Here is a 19,679-nt window from a genome sequence, read left to right on the forward strand (position 1 = left end):
TTTAATGTCACCAAGTGGGGGAAATTGACAGTTGGATAAAAACGTAGATCCTCATCTGCTTTTGGAAAAAGTTTAATTAGTGTCGTTTTCTAGCGGCAAGGCATACTGTTGTAAGTTAGGTAAAAGCTTCCACTACGTACCTCCATAACCTGGTCTTTTTTAATCTGCTTGGATACTATTTTCTCAATAACCATTTAATGTGGTTTAGTTAGTCCTGGTATTTTTTTATTTATAAATATATTATGTCCTGCTAGACTTGGATATATCGTTACCGTATTTTCCCTCTGTTGAATTGACTGATATATTTTTCTACACCCAATTATTATTATTATAGTGTTACTGTGCTGCAAAGCTTTACCTGGCAGTGACTGAAAAGTTCATCTTGATCAGTTCATTAACGTGTTCAATAAGCCAACGGTAAAACTGCATAACCACAAAACGACATTCTGCTAGATTATTCCACTATCTTATACAGTATTGGACTTCACATTCTTTCGCGTTAACTACTTACACTTAAGTTTTTTGTCGCATCAGTGATAACCCGTCTGTTTTAAGACTTCTTCAGATTTGCAGTTTTGGTAGCATGACACATTAATAACCAGATTTGGTACTCCGCCTTTTTTCTCATTAACAGAAGCTGTAATACTGCCCCCTAAAAATACAGCAAACAGTGTACACTATATCCACCGCAAAACAACCCCTTCAAGCAAAATCACAAACACACTCTATTCTCCACCTGCTTATCACTTAAAACCTACATCTGCGCCTCTGCCTAAAGCTGTATATTTGGCTAATAACTATTCTTAATTTCGCAAAAGCAGTTTCTACACAACTCAACTTGAGTTTTTGAAAAGTTTCTTGTGTGTCTTTAAGTTATCGTATCATGAGGTTTTCCAGCTGTTACTACATTCATTCAGTGCGAAGAAATTGGTTTGAAATTTTCTAACAGAGAACAATTTACTATATAGCTCCAGTTGCACACACTGTTTTTAAGAAAGTAATTTAATGAGATAAATGCTTTACATTAACGAATTTGCTATTTACATTTTACTTTAATTTGACCTGAGGTTTTGTGAAAATTATTGAATCTGCCAAAACGAATCAGCGAAATGTTCGCTTATTTGCTCCGCCTCTTTTAACATCAGAAGAGAAGAACGATTTGGGTGGCGGGAAAGAGGAAAAGGCTAAAGCCAGTTCCTTGTTTTATTATGGGGCAAGGGTAGGGGGTAGTAATCTTGGGGTTGTTTATGGGGTTTCGGGATGTTTTGGAAGGGGATTATTATAATGTGAGAGTAAAGTAAACAGCGGCCAAGGTGAATGGGATTTTGTTTGATTAGTAGCTTGTATTTCATCGCTGTTGCGTATGTGTCCCTGACACACAGCTGTAAACAGAGTTGTGACGTGTTTTAAATGTCTAACCGTTGTCACTTTAAAACTGAAACCTGTGTGGGATATACTGACGTACCTTTATAAGCATCATTAATTATTTTAAGTATTTTTTTGTTAGATTGTGCTTTTTAAATAACGGGGATTACTTTATTAGTTTTGGGTTTAATTTATATTTTGTTTATTGATAGGGTGTATATTTATGGCTACGAATGGCAGAAGGTGGATTCATAAATTATGTGGTAATCTTTGAAGATGAAACTCACTGGAGCGGCTGCTGTTAATGAGATACACACACGTTGTAAGTGTTTTTTTTATAGTTCATTTATTTGATGTAAGAGCATATTTTAATTTTCAGATAATTTGTATTAGTAGTACTTGAATGGATGAGGTTTGTTGAACCTTTTATAGGCAGGAAATTTTGTAACTGTCTCTACCCATACAAAACAAGTTACATTTTTGGCATTCTAATTTAAGGATCTAGTTCTTGTGTATATTACTCATTTATAATAAGTGGCACAGGAAAACTTTATCTAACATTGTTAGATTCACAAAGCTAGTGCTGCTGAACGTACTTCTCAACCTCATAGAGCAAGAAATCTGGACAAAACCATAAATAATGGAGGGGACTAAGACCCAAAATAGGGAAAATGTTTAAGTATCGCTCTTACAAACTTAAAAACTTGATAGAATAATGGATTTTATGTTACCATTCATTTTTTCTGAAGGGTATGCAGTCTGAAACTCAAATGTCTGTCATTATTGTCTGACTTAAGTCTTTAATAACTTGCCAGTGATTTGTCAGAAAACCACAATTTTTGAAATTGGGACCAAAAATATGGGGCAAAAACTGGACATTGTGAAAATCTACACTGTTGAGAGGTATGCTGCTGAAACAGTTTTGTCTTGTCTGTCATATGCTTATTTAGGAACTGTGAGTTAGCATTGCGTTTGTAAACTTGAAGTTGTCAGGGCAGGTGTGTATAGAAATGCAGAGAAAGTGGCCAAACTGCACAAGTATGTAGGACCATTTTGTGTTGCATTTAGAAAAATATATGGCTTGCATTTTTTCTTTAATTAGAGTGGTTTACTGCTTAATATGAAGCAATTGGGATGAAAATCAGTTCCTCAAAGTCAAGTCTTTTTTTTTTTCCTTGCAAAGTTGTTTTCTGCCTGCATGTGTGTATATGTGGAAAGTAGTTATGTTGGGAAGAAACAATGTAAATATATGCAACAGTGTCACTACTACAAGAGTTCCAACAGTACTGTCTTGAGTTCATCTTCAGTGTTCTAATAGTCTGATACGTTGGCATACTTTGCTTACTCAATAAGTGCGTGCAGTTTTCAGAATTTTTAAAAAATATGAATCATTTCATGGTATGAGGCACAGGTAAAAGTTTGCATTCTGTGTACTTTTTGCACTTGCCTTTTGTTTTAGGCTTGGGTTATGATGAGTATTGAGACCAGATCGCTTAACCAGTAAAAATAAAGCCTGACCGAATAAATTGAGGCTAATTTTCATTCTGATCTACCCAAAGCTCTAAAACATAGCTCGTGGATAGAAGTTTGGTTCTTTCACAGGGTAGCTGAGCACTGTGTACACAACGGTGAAGACTTGACAGTCTCTGGGGGGAAAAAGAAATCAATCACTGACCCTATAGGTTTAAAGGAGTTAATGAGATAGTTTGGGTACCTACTGAAGATTCCTTAAGAGTTCCTGTAACAGGAGGTGTACTAGGCACGGCCCAGTATGAGAAAATCTTTGGGCAGATCTAGGAGTTGATGGAGGGATTGTATCTCTCACCCTGCTTGGAAATGCCTGAGGATCTACCAGATGAGATGGAAACAAATATGTGACTGGGGAAGTTTGATCTACATTGCTCAGCATGCTGTTTTTCCATCCCTCACAAAGAAAATTGAGGGTGCCATTTGATTTGAATTTTTGAGAAGTTTTTTTTTTTTAATTTGATAGTTAATTTTTAATGTTTTTAGATGCCATGATGGTGATTTGGGTGCTGTGGTGGTAGAAAAATATTTTTTCAGGAAATTTTAATATTAAAAATGAGAAGTACAAAAATTGGTTTGTCACATAGGACAAGTATGTTTTAGTGAATGTGCATGTTCTTTCGCAAAAGGATGCAAAGCGGTTCTGTGTTGCATACAAATGCTAGAATTTTTCTGTGTCAGTATTTTGTTTTATTTCTTTCCTGTGTTGTGTAATGCTTTCTTTCAGGGGTTCTTCTGGTTCCCACCGTGCAAATAGGATTGTTTCTAGCAGAGCCAACATGAGAAACAAAATTAAATGTCAGAAATTAAGAAGTGACTTGTTTTTAGATTGTCTGCTAAAACGACAGTTGGCTTTTTTCCATGACCACTTAAGAGCGGATTTACTATTGCTGTTCTTAATAAATGTTAAGCATGAAGATAACATAAGATTAGACTTTCACGTGGATTATTAAATGTCTTTCAGACCGTATGCGGAGAAGATAGTGGTTCAATCAGGTGTGCAGTCATTTATATACATACATCTTTTAACAAATTGTTTCATTCATTTCCAGTGAAAGAAAACACTAATTCAATGTTATCTGTATATAAAAATGTAGGGAGCAGATACTGTCTGTAGATGTTCAACTTAATATCCTAAAGTAATCTTACTAGGAGCCAATCACTGGAACTCATAAAAATCTTGCTAAAGCACAGTAGTAAGGGATGGATTTGTGGTACTGACATAATGGTAATCTCTCACACCGATGAACATGGGTATAACCAATTTATCAAATTGTCTTTCTTTCCACTAGGCTTTTGACATAAAAACATTAAACTACTGCATCACCAATGTGCACCATCTTTTCATTTTAATCATAAGCTTCCAGATCCCAGCTAACTAGTAACCAATGCCTGACCTGGTGTCGTCATACAGACCATGTGCTTGGTTCTTCATCAGCTCCTCACTTACAATTATGGAAAGAAAATCTGACACTGCAAAGATGCATTACATTTTTGAAACTCTAGACAATGCAGTGTTTAAAAGTCATAAAACATTTTTATTTTTATTACTTGGAGATATCTATATTAGGTAGGTACTAGTCTATCGGCCCTAGGGCCTATACAAGCCCAGCCAAAAAGGTACCGTGGCTTTTGCCACCCAAGAAAATTGTTTTCCTGTGCCACTGTCTAGCAGAGCCACAGAAGTGATCCCATCTAATATTTCTGGTAATTCCTTGGAGCATTTTAAACTTTTCACCATTGCCTAGTTTTTCCAAACGTTCTCATACACTTTTCTACTCTTTTAACCAGTGAGCAAACAACATAATAAAGCTTGTTACATTACAGCTTTCAGTCTGGTAATATTCCTTAAACATTACAAAAAATGACCGAACCAACTGTTCATACAAGAAGTTGCTAACTAGCCCAGCACATTCTGTAACTCTTTGAAAAAGTAAACCAAATTATAGGGAGACCAATTAGATAAGATATTAGATAAGATAAACATGCATTCCATTTAAATAACCAACTATTCCAGGCTTTCCCCCCCCCCCAAGAGTACTGTACATTTTTATAACTGATGCAGTCAATCACACACATATATAGTTACACCTACAGTCCAATTATTAACAGGGCCAACAGGAACTGGACCAGTTCTTTTAATAAAGAAAATAATCTGCTTATTCAGCTCATCTGAGCACCTTAATACCAGTCTCCCAATCAAAATAAACATTTACCATATGTATGCTAGTCAGAAATTCTGACATCATCAATCTCAATGTCAAAATAACTATCTCCGCAAATCTAAATGGGTCAGAAATAGGAGAACACAACATAAAAATGAAAGATTTAAAATGACCATATTGATATAATTGAATATTTATCAGAAAGTAAATACAACTGTTTAGGCATATTACTCTTGAAATAAGATCAAATATGTATATTGCTAATGTACTAACATGTCATTGTTCAAACATCTTGACAAAACTATCTGCACTCACTTTTATATAATAATTCCAATATGTAAATTATTGATATTATTACATCTTTTTTATCAATAAGATACTGAATTATTTCCATCTCTGTCTGCTAAATATTTTGTTTCACCAGGTAATTTCCACTTGGAAATATTGAGTCACGATGGGGGGGGGGGATCCTACCACTTGCATAGCAAACTGTCAAAATCTGCAACCAAACTATTAACAGACCATTTCTTAAACATTCAAATGAGCCTGTAACTGAAGGATTTAACTCTGTGTATGTTTGTGTGAGAAAATATATTAAGTAAAGTCTATGGATAATCCTGATTACATGTAAATTCTTGCTATAGGAGTGTGGAACATCAGAACCAAAATAAGCATAACTTATAAGTACAGTAAGCTCATAATGTAAATCTGTAGGAATAATTCATAGTCCAGGTTGGCACAGAATGAAAACCACTGGTTGCAGTACATATTTAACAGTATGTGCAGGCCTTTATCTTAGTCTTTTAGATACATAGGCACACCAAAACAGTTCTGAGGAAAATAAAATCAATGAACAGTAAACTTGAACCCACCAAAATAACCAGGACAACATAACTGTAGACTGTCTTAATGAAATTAAATTCCTTATTTCCTATGTACCAAAGCACAATATTTTACCTTAACAGCCTTTCCAATCTCCTCCTCTATTTAAACTGTGTGCTGTCCATTTTATTTCAAAAACATTTCAGCTAAACAAGTATTAAAAGCCTTTAATAAACAAGTCAATCAAGCATTCAGTGCTCCACCCAAATTCATTTAAAATGTCTATCTGTAGATCTGCTCATCTACAACTTGATAGTTACCACAGGCTTTGTTCGTTATGCCTGGAAATGTACCATAATTGTCCCATTTCCCAAAGGTAGTAACTTGAACTCTGCAGTTAACTGCAAGCCAAATGTCATACTTTGCCCTTAAGCAAAAATACTGTACAACCAAGTTAATGGCGTGCACTGTAAACAAATTATGACCATCTTTTTAGTAAAGTGGCTTTCTCTACAAATATAATACTTAAAAACTCTCTACTGTAATAAACCTGTATTTAGGAAGCCATGGACAAAGGAGCCCTATGTATACATGCACAACATAATTTTGAATCCATCGACCATTCTTTACTGATAAGCATACTTTCAAACTTCATTAATGATACAGCTTTTAAATGGTTCTTTGCTTACCTTTTATAATACTATGTTTGCAGTTAAATGTGGACAAAACACTTCAAAAAGGAGAACTTCTTGGCTATTGTCTCATTCATTCATTGGTCCCCTCCTGTTCTCAGTTTTCAAAAACGGCGTACCATTTGACCTACCCAATCTAAACTGCACATTTTGTACAGGTGACATTATTGTATTAAACTCTGATAAATTATGCGCAGAGCTGCAACAGGACTTCACTTTAACATGAAATTGATTAACTGAAATGCAGCTAATAACCTTTGTTTTAAAACAAAATCTTTGGTACTGCATAAATAAAGCAAAACACTTCTTTGACCCATACAGAGCACATTTACCAACAAGTACATGGGTAAGCATCTAGATCAAAAGCTAACTTTCTTCACAAATGCAGGCCTCATCTGAGACTAGCTTCCAAATACTCAAAACTCCATTTAAGCATAGCTAGCTTCCAGTTTGGTGCTTAAATTCAATTATCCCATTTGGTTAGAGATTGGTCTTGCCCAGATTGGTCTTGCCCATCCCATGATTAATAATTATCAATCACCCCTTGTGAGAATAATTGGGATTGTATAGATAATTTAAGGGGACTCTTGCATGGGATAAAGCATTTTGGAGCTGCCTCTCACCATTAGTAGTAAAGGAGGCAGTCCTGGGGTAAATTTTTGTTTCCCATAAATGGATCCAAGTTGCACTTGAATATGGACCAGGATGAGCTTTGGTTTACTTGGATATGGAGTCTCTTCCAGAGCAGCAGTATCTTTTGGGAGATGCACCTGTCCCTCCAAACCATTCTGTTGATGTTGCAGAAGAGGTTTAGATCTCTGGACAGCGTATTCCTTATGTCATTTGACTTGCTGATGTGCAGGAAATCCATACTGGTTCAGAACTTGCCTTGTATATCATTCACTGGTGACCTCTTAGCAGTCTGTAGGATACAGGATATAGTGACAGGGCTTTGAGTTGGTTCACATGGAGCATATTTAGATCTTGTATCCTTTCAGTAAGGTATATCTGTGGGCGTTTCATTTGCATATGTTTGGACAGATGCATGCCAAAGGGGCCTAATGGGGACAATTGACATACTTGGATCTAGTGGTATTCCCTTTTTTGTAAACTGTGCAATATACGGCTTTCTTAAAACAACGGGCACATGTTTGTCAAACATTGAGTCACTGTCCACATAAATTCCCAAATCCCAAACAGCTGGGTTAACAGAGGCATATTGGCAATGTGGTAGTTCCCTGGGATGATGACTGCATTTTAGTTTGTGATTTTGGCAACAGTTATTTAGAACAAACTTTTCTGCAGGATGGCTGTTTTTCAGTCACTGAATCTGAAAACTTTTTTGTTTAGGGTGCTTTTAATCATGATCTCCATTAACCTCACACTCCGAAAACATGCAGAGTCAGTCAGCACCTTTGAGTTCTTTGATACAGATCTTGGCTCACTGTCCTCTTCAAGCTTGCTTCTCTGTAAAAGTTAAGGCTCTTGTATTAAGAGAACATTCCCAATGACATTTTCTTCAGGCAGGCAAATTTGAATTGTAAGCCTTATCCATGATTCCATCCATACTTTGCCTTTCACAAAAGAAAGGGTTTCGTTGTGAGCCAACTCCACTTTTCTTTTGTCATTACATACACTAATTTAAGCCACATTTGTTTCTCCTATCTATTTTCATATTATGGTATAGTAGTCGAGGAGTATATATTCTTTCGGTGCATAGTTGACTGTAGATGTCTTGTGTATTATGTGGATAGGTCCAAAACTGTTGAAAAAAATGTTCATCTTCAACGGTTTCATTCCTTTATTAAGGAATTTAACTGCAGAAGGACTGCCAAACTGTGTCTCTGGTAGTTTTCACTCTGTTGTCCTCCATTCTGACAAATAAAGGAAAACTCTGTAAGCATGTCCTCAGGTTTATCTCTGCATCTGCAACCTTTTTCCATTACTGTCTATTTTGAGGGCATTTATGAACCTTCCATCTTATCATACTGAACAAAACATTACAGATATGGTTTGATGTTGTGTTTTTTTTCTTTATTGTTAATGTTCTCATAGGGCAGCCACCCAGGAAGACTGAGCTTAAAACCCTGTCCTAACTGGTTCCTGCAGCTTCAGCTATATAAATTCTGGTCCTAAATTTAGGAATACTAGTTATAAGGCTGGATTTGAGAGCAGAGCTTTGACTGCAGGAAGCATCTTCTTCTCCTTCCTTCTGACATATCCTTTAACTCCCTTCGTCCAGAATTAGTGTCTCCTTAGGTAGTGCATTATGGAAGCTTATAGGTAAGGTTTAACAAAGTTTTGTATACTGACTGGTTGTAATGCCTGTGATTGCAGTTTTAACCTTGCTTGTGGCCAGTTTTTACTCCTAAATCCAGCATTATGGTGATTTCCAGTTTTGTTTTATAGTTCTTTGGTATATTACATGTTTGGCTGTGCATCATTTGTAGCTTAGTTAATTTCTGGCGTTGCTGTTCATCAAGAACCAACGGTGCTGTACTTTGTCTTGGTGGTATGTGTTGACAGCAGTCTTAGGCTAAGCAGTCCACTCATACTTTCTTTTCATCCCTACAGAATTTTCTCTAAATGCAATGATTCGTTTAAGGGTTTGTTACCCTAAACCACCAAGGAATAAATATTTGATATTGGAAGATCAGTGGAAAAGAGTGAACCGGTACCCTGAAAAGTCTGATCAGTATTATACCTTTAGACCATGCAGTCTCCTCTGAAGCAAGAAACTCTGATTGGAAGATCTTGATATTTTTACTCTTAAGAATTACTGGGTATTGAGAGTCTATTTTGAAGTGGTAGTTCACATTCTAGATAAGTATGGCATCTTCATAATGGCAGGTGACAGTTCATCTGCCTTCTGTTGGAACTGTCAGCTTGTTTTGTGGGGTAACCTTCACCATAAAGAGAATTATTTTATTGCTGAAAATTTTTCCCTGTAACAGTCAGTGGGGTCATTTTCCTTCATAGTTAGGAGTGTCCCAACATGCGCACGCACCTCATGTGCTGGCAAGGTTTGGGACAGCTTGACTCTAGCTGATCTGGAGCACCCTTTTGTGGCCACAAACAGCTTTGTTCTTGGTTCTTTATTTCTTAAGTGTACAAGACCTGTCTGTTGATGGTCAGTCGGGACTCCATTTCTCTCAACTCTTTGAACTGATTTATTTAGCATAGCTTATCCAATGATTTATTGCTACCATCGGATTTGCTGAGATTTTGGGGATGCTTGGGCTTGTTCGAAAGGCCTTCAAATTTTTTTCTTTATTATTTTAGAATTTTATTTTTACGAGTCTTTATTTCTTTCATAATGGTTTAGTCCTTTCACAAACTGAAAATCAGAATCTTGTATTACCATCCTCTCAGACTAGTTCAAGAGGATCCTTCTTCTGTCTCTCATCTGGAACTCGGGTCCGATAAGCTAATTGAAGCTCAATTTGTTTAAGGGAGGTTTTGCTAAAACCCTTCATTTAAAAAGAAAATGGAGTTTGCTCTCTCACCCCAGTAGAGATTTTGTCCATCTGCACCCCCTTTGTTAATAAAGCATGGTGCAAGTCTGCACATCCTTGGGCAAGTCCAGGAGTTTTAACAAAATAATCTGTTGAAAGGACTTGTTGGAAGGATCTAGTTACCCAAGAATTCCCTTCCCTTATTGGATCTGGATTTTATGATTGCCATACTAGCTTGGCCAGTTGCTGAGTTGGCTGATTCAGTGGGGCTAATTTTCAAAGATTCTTAATTGTAGCATTTGCTTCTGGTTGACAGATATCCAGCTTTTAAGCTTTGATTTACAAAGTACCCTGTCTGCTTTTCAGCTGGGACCAGATTTCCCCCTTGGCTCCAACCCAAAGCAGTTAACAGATGATGTGGTCCTGAATCAAGCTATTGATTATATTCTCCCTGTTTTCGGTCTCAAAGTGCAGAACTAGGAAAGCTCATTTTGTGTTAAGCAAATGTGGACTGTTGTCTGGACAAAAGCCAAGGGGAATGGATACTTTGTGACCCGTTTAATCCATACTTTATTATTAGGCACAGATCTTTGATTCTGAAGTCAGTTCAATGTATTTTTGGCTGCTGCAGAATCAAATTTGTAGTTCAGTTTTTAGCTGGGGGCCTTCTGTACTGAGTCTGCATTGCTTTAACTTACTTAGTTTTTTCTGGGCATTTCATTTTCCTGTCAAGGTTTATGGTACATGAATTGGCATTCTGCAGTTGAAGTCAAGTTGACTCTGAACAGCAGGAAGCTGAAGTTATCTTTTTTTTTTTTTTTTTTTTTTTTTTTTTTTTTTTCTCCCCCCCTCAGACTTTCTTCTTCTTAGATTGTGGTAGGTTTAATGTGAGAGAGGGAGATTTAATGATTACTGAAGAGGATGAGGGGTGAATAGCAGGCATAGAAACTGAGCAAAGGTATCGAAGGCGTTATGAAAAGGGTGGAAAGGAAGAGGAGAGAGAGTAAGATATGGAGATGAGTGATGATTAGATTGGTAGAAACTAAGATGAGAGACAGTGGGACAAGAAAGTAGCTCAGTTCTGGTAGGAGAGAGATTTGGGAGCAGAGAGTTATGGATTGATTAGTCAGGATGGGAACGTAGGCATAGCCAAGAGGAGTTGTAGATTTTGTTATAGGTTGTGCTTTAAAATTGTAATGAAATTACTTTTAGGGTAAATGGGATTGAGTTCCAGTGCTTTGTAACATAGGTTGGTAGAGGGAGTCTTCTGCTCTTTAAAGACTTGGTCAGCAAAAAGTTTGTTTACCTTCCTCCTAGAAATCTCTTATTAGTTTTTTTTTTTTTTTTTTTTTTTTTTTTTTTTGTTGTTGTTGTTGAAGGGTGACCTATTTAGTTTTTTTGTGGGCAGTGAGTAGTTGGGAGTAGGTTTGGTAATTCAAGCCAGTTTGGGTACATTAGCACGAAGTAGTAGTGAGTTCTGTGTGGTAGTTTGGATGCAGACTTTGCTGTTTTGTTGCAGCAAGCTTCAAGTTTATTTTCTAAGGTAAAGTGTAGATTAGTAAAGATGGGTGTTGTATAGAGAAGTTTAATGGAAGAGGTAAGTCTGTGAGAAAGGGTTTAACTATGTAGAAACGTGTGAGTCTTGCTGTCTTCAATAATATGGTGCTCTTATTTTAAATTGTCTATTACAGCACCAAGCTATTTAGTATTGAATACTATTTCAATTGCGGTATTTGCTGGGGTAATGTTGAAAGATTTTCTGTGCTGTCATAAATTTAGGTTTTTAACGGTAGTTGGTAGTCCTATAGCCAGCACTGTATAGAGATGAATTCTTGGGTAAGTTATCTGCTGAGCATATAGGATTGGCATCATCTGCGTATTGACCTATGGAAGGAAGCTTGATTGCTTTGTGGAGATGATTAGTAAAGATGTTGAATAATAAGGGGCTGGAATTCATCCGTGAGGTTCACTGACAGACTGTCAGGAAAGGAGGGAGATCTTGTTGAACTCTGTTAAATAGCCGTGAAAACAGGAAAAGGATAATTGGGAGGGGCCTAAGAAAGCAAGCTCTTGATATTTGTCTTTGATATGAGACTGCTGAATGCTGTAAGACGTAGCTAGGAAAAAGAAGGACATGATCGACAGACCACGATGCTTTGCCAAAGATGGCCTGCACCTGTCGCCGTTGGGATTGCTCTTGCCACCCCTTTAGTGCCTTTTTAGGCAAGGATCAAATGACTAATTCACCACCGTAACAGGTACAAGCAAGCAAAATCTGAGGGCAATGCCTAACACCTCAAAATGCACTCACTCAAGGCACTCCTTAAAATGGAGAACATCGACATCTGTGCAGTAAGGTTCAAAGCTCCAGAGAGCACCCCTGCATTACCAGGCTATAAGTCATACCATACCTTTTGGCCACCTAACCTGGACCTAAACACTAAAGGCGGAGGCGTGTCCATATTCATTAAGGATATCTACACCTCCAGGCTAGTTATTCAGCATAATGCATCTGAGATTATCCAAGTGCAACTAACTGTGGGCAAGACCGCAATGCAAATTATAGCTTGCTACAAATCCCCCGCCATGCCCCAGGATTCCCACTCCTCATTTCTTGATGCACTGGAAAATATTAGGGTACAACCCAACACGCTAATAATGGGTGACTTCAACTACCCCACCATTAACTGGGAAAACTAGTTATGTACCAACTCTTTTGCTCAACGATTCCTGGAATTCATAAATTTCAATGCCGTGGATCAACTTTTCCTCACCCCCACCAATGGCAGCAATATCCTAGACCTGGTCATTGCCAACATGGGTGACTGGTGTTCCACACCAGAGGTAAATTCCTCGTTGGTCAGATCCGACCACAAGCTAATCGCCCTAGACATCCACATCCCGCCCCCACCCCCCCATTAGGGAAACCACCGTAAAAAAATTTCTCCAAAGCCAACTTCACGCTTAAGACAGAAGTGGAAAACTTCACAATAAGCATGCAGACTGACAATAGAGGTACAAGTGTTGAATCCTACACAAATGCACTTTATAAGCACTTACACGAGTGCATGGATCATGGCGGCCCCCTGCCATAAACCATCTCTACAACAGAAGAAAGAAACTGTTGTAAAAAATAAAATCCCATGATTGGAGGAACACCCTGGTCAGCCTCAGTAAGAAGCTGAGATCCCTCCATATAACCCTCCACAGCTAGTTGCGAAAACAAAATCACCACTGATTCTAAAGACGACCACAAAGCATTCTATAGCCATGTCAAGAATCTCAATGACAACACTCAGATCTGCTGTGAGTTACAGCACAATGGAACTAAATGTACAGAACCAACTGATATTGCCAACATCCTGGCAGATGGGTTCAGTGCTAACTTTACCCCCCTCTCACCCCCTAAAGGGCCCATCTCTATACCGGAAGAATGCAAAGTTCCTGTAACCACGGCTGCACAGGTAAAAAAAAAAAAACTGTCTCCAAAGCCAAGAATACAGCATCCGTGGGATCTGACAACATCCTAGGCTGCGTTCTACACGAACTACAGAACGAACTGGCACCCCACCCAAGTACCATGTTCAATCATAACCTCACGTCAGGCTTTGTGCCCACTGAATGTCACACAGCGACAGTTATCCCACTCCACAAAAGGGGAGCCACCATGGACCCTGGGTACTACTGCCCCATTAGCCTGACGAGCCTGGTCTGCAAGGCCATGGAATGTATCCTCATGGAACTTTATAAACAAAGACATTGGTAATCTTCAAACTCTGGACCCCACCCAGTTCGGGTTTGTAAAAGGCAGATTGTCTGCTAAACCTGATTAGACTTCTTTGAAGCAGTCACCAAAGCCGTAGATGAGGGTAAGGTGGCTCACACAACCTATCTAGATCTCGCCAAGGCTTTTGACACCATCCCCCACTCTGGAATTCTAGATAAACTCACTAAACTAGGTATAAAACCCCATGTCACAAGATGGGTTGCCAACTGTCTCACTGACGGAACCCACACTGAAAGTAGCAGACTCCAAATCCGACTTCAGACCAGTGACAAATGGGAGTACCACAGGGTTCAGTCCTGGGTCTTCTCCTGTTAGCCTGTACTTCAGAGAAGTAGATGCCAAACACAAAAGGTCTTTGGCTAACTAAGTTCGCAGATGACTACAAACAAAACTCTTAATGATGTGGACATCCTACAAAAGGGCCTCACTGAGACAGATGCCTGTTGTCAAAGCCATGGCCTCAAGCTCAATGCCAAAAAGGGCATAGTCATCCCCTTCGGTAAAAACTCTGTACCTATGAGCTACCACATAGGCCGTAGTATACTCTACACCGAAAATGTGATGAGACCTTGGGACCAGGTGGACAGTAGTCTCTCCTTTGATAATCACATCGCCTCAGGAAATCCTTCTACGTGGCACACCTCATCGGAAAAGGTTTCTCATCCCAGGAAAAAAGAGGTCATTGTTCCCCTGTACTCGTCCCTCATTAGACCCATTATAGAGTACAACTCCACTTTTAGTATGTACCGCACAAGACTTCTACAACAACTGGAAATGCTGCAGAAATACCTCACAAAGAGGATTACCGGTCTCAAAGAGATGCTCTACCTAGATGGTCTCAAAAAAACTCCAGCTTTACTCCGTTAAATATCTCCTACTTGGAGCCGATCTCTGCCTGACATACAAAGCTATGTCAAACCTAGAGCTGTTGGACATGCTCTACTTAAAGAAATCCCAATCCCCCCGAGCTACACGCTCTAGGGACCTAAACCTTGTCACCACAATAAACAACATGCTGGGAGGATAGATTCCTGTCCCAGAGACTTCCCATACTCTGGAACAAACTACCTATCTATATCAAACAAAGCTCCTCATTAGCACTCTTCAAGAAAAATCTTGATTGGATGGGAAATAGGAAATTCATCCCGGGGATCACTTCTGTGGCTCTGCTAGACAGGGGCACAGGAAAATAATTTTCTTGGGTGGTGAAAGCTGGGGTTACCTTTATGGCTAGGCTTGTATAGGCCCTAGGGCCAATACCCTAGTACGTACCTATGAACTAATTTGGCAGCATTTCTGTTGGTGTTTAAGCTGTGATGATACTATGATGAAGCCAAAATCCATGTTGTGTGGTGGAGAGGAGACTCTTGTTGCTGAGCTGTGTTAATAGTTGGGAGTGAGTGCATAGAGGGTGAGCTATAGGCCAGAAGTTAAGAGAAATCTGTAGATGTTCCACTTTTATGCAGATGTTAATGTGGGGTTTTTCCTGATGGAGAAGACATGGCAGAGCATCGGCTGCTAATTTTAAGATATTTTAATAGCAAACTGTTGGCAGCTGTAGCTGCATATTTCGGCTTTAGGGTGTATTTCTTGGTAGTAGTTGTTGATGCTGGTTGGAAGGAGAAAGAGGGTTACTGGTAATTTTAGCTGGGAGGGCCAATAAGAATTTCAGGTTTGTTAATTCTGAGTAAGGAAAGGACCGATTGTGTCACTGGATTGAATAGCTATGGTGTCCAAGCTGGTAGCAGCTGGTGATGGTGTGGTGGTTTGGCCATGGTGTAGTAGTCCCCCCCCCCCCTCCCCCAGATATTCAGTATAGTTTAGGGTTGTGTTGTCCATCTGTCCTGCAGTTTTAAATAGTATGTATTTTATGTACCCTAAATTTCTGCTTAGAAAGGTTTCTAAAATGCCTAACATTTTAACAAATTTGTTGGGGTTTGTTTTTGTACCATACTTTTTCAAGTTTTATTTCTGTTCAACATGAGTTGCCTGGTCTCTCTGTTAGCTGATGGCAGGGATGGGTTTGATACTTTTGTCCTAATAGGAGCTAGGTCATTTAGTATGTTTAGGAATGTGTTTATGTTGCAACATCATTACGGGTAAATTTCTTATAATATTCCAGTAGCCTTTGAAGTAGGGTACGAAGATATCTTTGTTGTAAATAAGGAAATATTATGTAATTTGTTTGCATGTATCATTTATTTGTCTCTGAGCAAAGTTAGGGAGGATAGTCACTGATTTAAACCGCCATTGCTTCTAATTTTGATAGGGATTGTGGAGAATTTTGACTGCCTATTTCTGTTTCTCTCTTGCTGCAGTTGTCATTAATTGGTTGAATCCAAAAGGAGGAGGAATCTGGTTTTACTAAATGGATAGCCTGTGTTATGGTCATCCAGAAGAATGATTTGTGATTGATCTTATGAGAGATCCAGTAAGGGATGTCTTCAGCTATATTGATGTTGCTACCAAGAGGAGACAGACCTATATTTGCAAATGCATGTATGTATAAAGTCTGTGGTGTAGATTCGTTAAAGCCTACATGTGCTGTTAAAACCATGTGCACGTCGCTGCAGGATGCGTACACAATGGCACATTTATTGTGTATTCTACACGGTGTGTCGAGACTGGTAAATACGGTAAACATCATGGCATGCTGATTACACCATACTCAGCTGAACTGTATGTTAATCAACCAATCCAAGATGTATGAGCTATTCAACAATATTGATGTTGCTACCAAGAGGAGACAGACCTATATTTGCAAATGCATGTATGTATAAAGTCTGTGGTGTAGAGTCGTTAAAGCCTACATGTGCTGTTAAAACCATGTGCACGTCGCTGCAGGATGCGTACACAATGGCACATTTATTGTGTATTCTACACGGTGTGTCGAGACTGGTAAATACGGTAAACATCATGGCATGCTGATTACACCATACTCAGCTGAACTGTATGTTAATCAACCAATCCAAGATGTATGAGCTATTCAACAAGCTGTAAAGCAACCATGTGGACTCGGTGCTGGTTTACCCTCTGAATTCCAAAACCTATTGGAATACAGCCATGGAAACTAGGCTACATAGAAAGAATGCTAGAGGCTGCTATTGCTCTTATGTGTATGTACAGCAGGCCATTGTCTATGCTGCTGCTGATGGACCACAACCAAGAATAAGGGTTTTGGGTTTTTACACCTCATTTAACTTTTCATAATCTGTATGAAGTGGAAATTATAGAGCCCTACAGGATGGATAAAGAGACACTACAGGAACTCTGCACCCCCTGTCATCCTCAACTGAGGGCAAGGGCAAACTGAGTATAACCAATACCAGTGAAACTAATGTATGTGTAGCACTTAGACTTTTAGCTACAGGAACCTAGACCAACATGGGACATGCTGGGATTGTCACAGGCATCAGGATCCCCCTAAATGCTGTGCTGCAGCATGCCAATGAGTACATTTGTCCCCATACAGCTGAAGACAGAACCAGAATTATGCAGGAGTTCTACCCTGAAGTCCAGGGTGCCGTAGAGTGTACACCTGCAGACATCCAAGCACCACCCGGGGAACAGGGAAGGGTGTATATAACAGAGTGATTGCCTGGCAGTTAAATACCATATTTCCCTGAAAATAAGATCGGGTCTTATACTTTTTCCCCCCTCCGAAATACGCATTGGGGCTTATCAGGAGATGCCTTATTTACCCCACCCCCACCCCCCCTCCGTACAACAATCTACATTTATTCATGTACACAAATTAACATTTATTTGGTACTTTTCCATTACTGGGAAACCGTTCTAGGTAATGCATTAACAGTTGTGTGAGAATTCTACATAAATAGTGCAACAAACATTTCAAATTCAGAATATCTACACCTTGGCTTTCACAGTGCAATATTTCATGCTTAACAGAAAGTGAAGAAAAATCTCAATACATGTGTATTGGAGGAGGGGAATAAAACCGGTGAATAACTGCCCCTTTTTGAGTAGTGATTCTTTCTTTATTCCTTACCCAAACCATCGGAGAATAATGGAAATTCATGAAAATGAAATCTGGGAACTAGTGGCCTTACCCCTTGATAATAAAACGTTACCTTAATACAGTAAAGTAAAAAAACTGACAAGAGCTTGCTGGCAGCTGAAAGCAGAAGCAATCCATTCTGTTGCTCCGATAACGGAAAAGTTATTCAAATACAATCCTGTCATCTTCTTCTGGAACATTGTCATAAGTCTCTAACCCCCGAATTCTGGCCTGAATTTCTTGTGACTCCATTTCCCATAGAACCATTGGCCCCAGTCTGTCATGCCTAGCAATAGAGCTCTCCATAAATGAGCACTGCTTGTCCATGTAGCCTGCTTTTGTAGTGCATTGGTAATGCAGCTGTCTGTGATTTGTATCCCATGAATTCTTCACCCAAGTCATGATCTCTTGCAGGCTAGGCTTCACAGTTTCCACACTGATTTCTCTCCATTCTATTTTCAGTGTATTCCTTAGAGTTCCATGCGCAAATGGTCCTTGAATGGCTTATTTATTGCAATATCAATTGTCTGAAGATAGGCAGTCATTCCTGTGGGAATCCTTGTTTGATCTATTCTTCCCTGTTCAAGGAAGTTCTTCATGTCTTTTTAGCATGGTGAGTGCTGGCTGTATCCCAGACTAGCAGACCTCTTTCGTCACCTCGCAAAACAAGTGGCAGCATTACATCGACCCACTTCATTATAACTGCTTGTGTGCACCAGGCGTTTTCAGTTTCAAGAATGTAAATGCCTGAAACATGTTATCTTTCTTGCCCTTACTAATGATTAGAGGTGGGGTTTTCTTTCCATCTAGATGAATTGCCAAAATACAGGTAACAAGTGCACTTTCGTAACCAGTGGAGGGAATGTAGATTGACTAAGCACCCCCCCCCCGATCAATTGTTTGAGATCCTTGGCCCATAAACACTGCAGTTTTATCCATAACAATCATGTTGGAGAGTTGGTATTTAGAAAAGTCGATGCCATCAACAAAGAACTTGAATGCAAGTGCATGTTTAATAACGTCAGTATCTTCCAGCTTGAACAGTGTTGTCGATATTCTCAGAGACTGTTTGTATCTCTGAAGGAAGCCATCCAGCCAATATTATGATGCTTTGAATTCTTCTGGGGATATTTCCAACTGTGGTGCCATTGCAAGGGCAAATGCTTGAATATCAGCCCTGCAGACAATTGAATCCTTTGCTCCCCTGTTAGCAATCCATTCACAGATGTTGTCTTCCAGCTCAGGAAATAATGGTTGCTGACCTGATCCACACTTGCACTTCTTAACCTCAGTCAACAGGCGGACAAGGAAATGGTATCTTACTCTACTCGCCATTTTCGGACCATTGAGATCCAACTTCTCTTTGCAGAAAGCAATCAGATTCTTTCCCCGGGAGTCCTCCATGATTCGTTTCTTGTACTCTACGAAATAGCTTTCTTTTTGCACTCATCTTGTCGGGGGGGTGGGTTAATTGAAGATGAGTGGCAACACAAAATGGCGACAGTTAAGACAGCCACACCCATTTTGTTATCAAGTGAGCACTTTTTACGTGTGGTGTTTGTATTTTGGTCAATCAGAGTACACTTGCCAGTATTTATGGGCCAAGGATCAAAACCGTAAAGTGTGAGGATTAGGGTTACGGTAAGAATCGTGGAGGACTCCCAGGGAAAGTATCTTGTGACTTTCTGCAAAGAGAAGAATTTTGGGTGTCTGGTCTGAAAATGGCGAGCAGAGTAAGATAACCTCAGTCAACAGATGTCAATAATAATTTATAATTCAAAACGTCTGTCGTGTGTTGTTGACTATTTTAACTGGGGCTTATGTTTGGGGTAGGGCTTGTATTATGAC

At 39.1% G+C, this 19,679-nt stretch overlaps 2 protein-coding genes across 3 annotated transcripts in view; one reads left to right on the plus strand and one right to left on the minus strand.

Moving 5' to 3' along the window:
- Positions 1-796, minus strand: part of SLC25A40 (solute carrier family 25 member 40) — a 1,199,913-nt gene extending 1,199,117 nt beyond the window's left edge. The window contains exon 1 of the mRNA XM_044067526.1: positions 512-796. The gene's annotated coding sequence lies outside the window, so the exon portion shown is untranslated. The remainder of the gene's footprint in view (positions 1-511) is intronic.
- The window catches only part of DBF4 (DBF4 zinc finger), an 866,998-nt gene continuing 847,368 nt past the window's right edge, over positions 50-19,679 (plus strand). Inside the window, exons 1-2 of one of the 2 annotated variants that reach the window (XM_044067525.1) lie at positions 50-119; positions 1,578-1,687. In XM_044067525.1, coding sequence (XP_043923460.1) covers positions 1,642-1,687 — 46 coding nt within the window. In that variant the 5' untranslated portion in view covers positions 50-119; positions 1,578-1,641. Of the gene's footprint in view, positions 120-1,158; positions 1,314-1,577; positions 1,688-19,679 lie in introns of those variants that run through there. The other variant, XM_044067524.1, reaches the window with a different exon arrangement.

This window comes from Protopterus annectens, chromosome 3.part1, assembly GCF_019279795.1.
Source record: "Protopterus annectens isolate FY-2018-M chromosome 3.part1, PAN1.0, whole genome shotgun sequence".
NCBI classification, from domain to species: Eukaryota; Metazoa; Chordata; order Ceratodontiformes; family Protopteridae; genus Protopterus; species Protopterus annectens.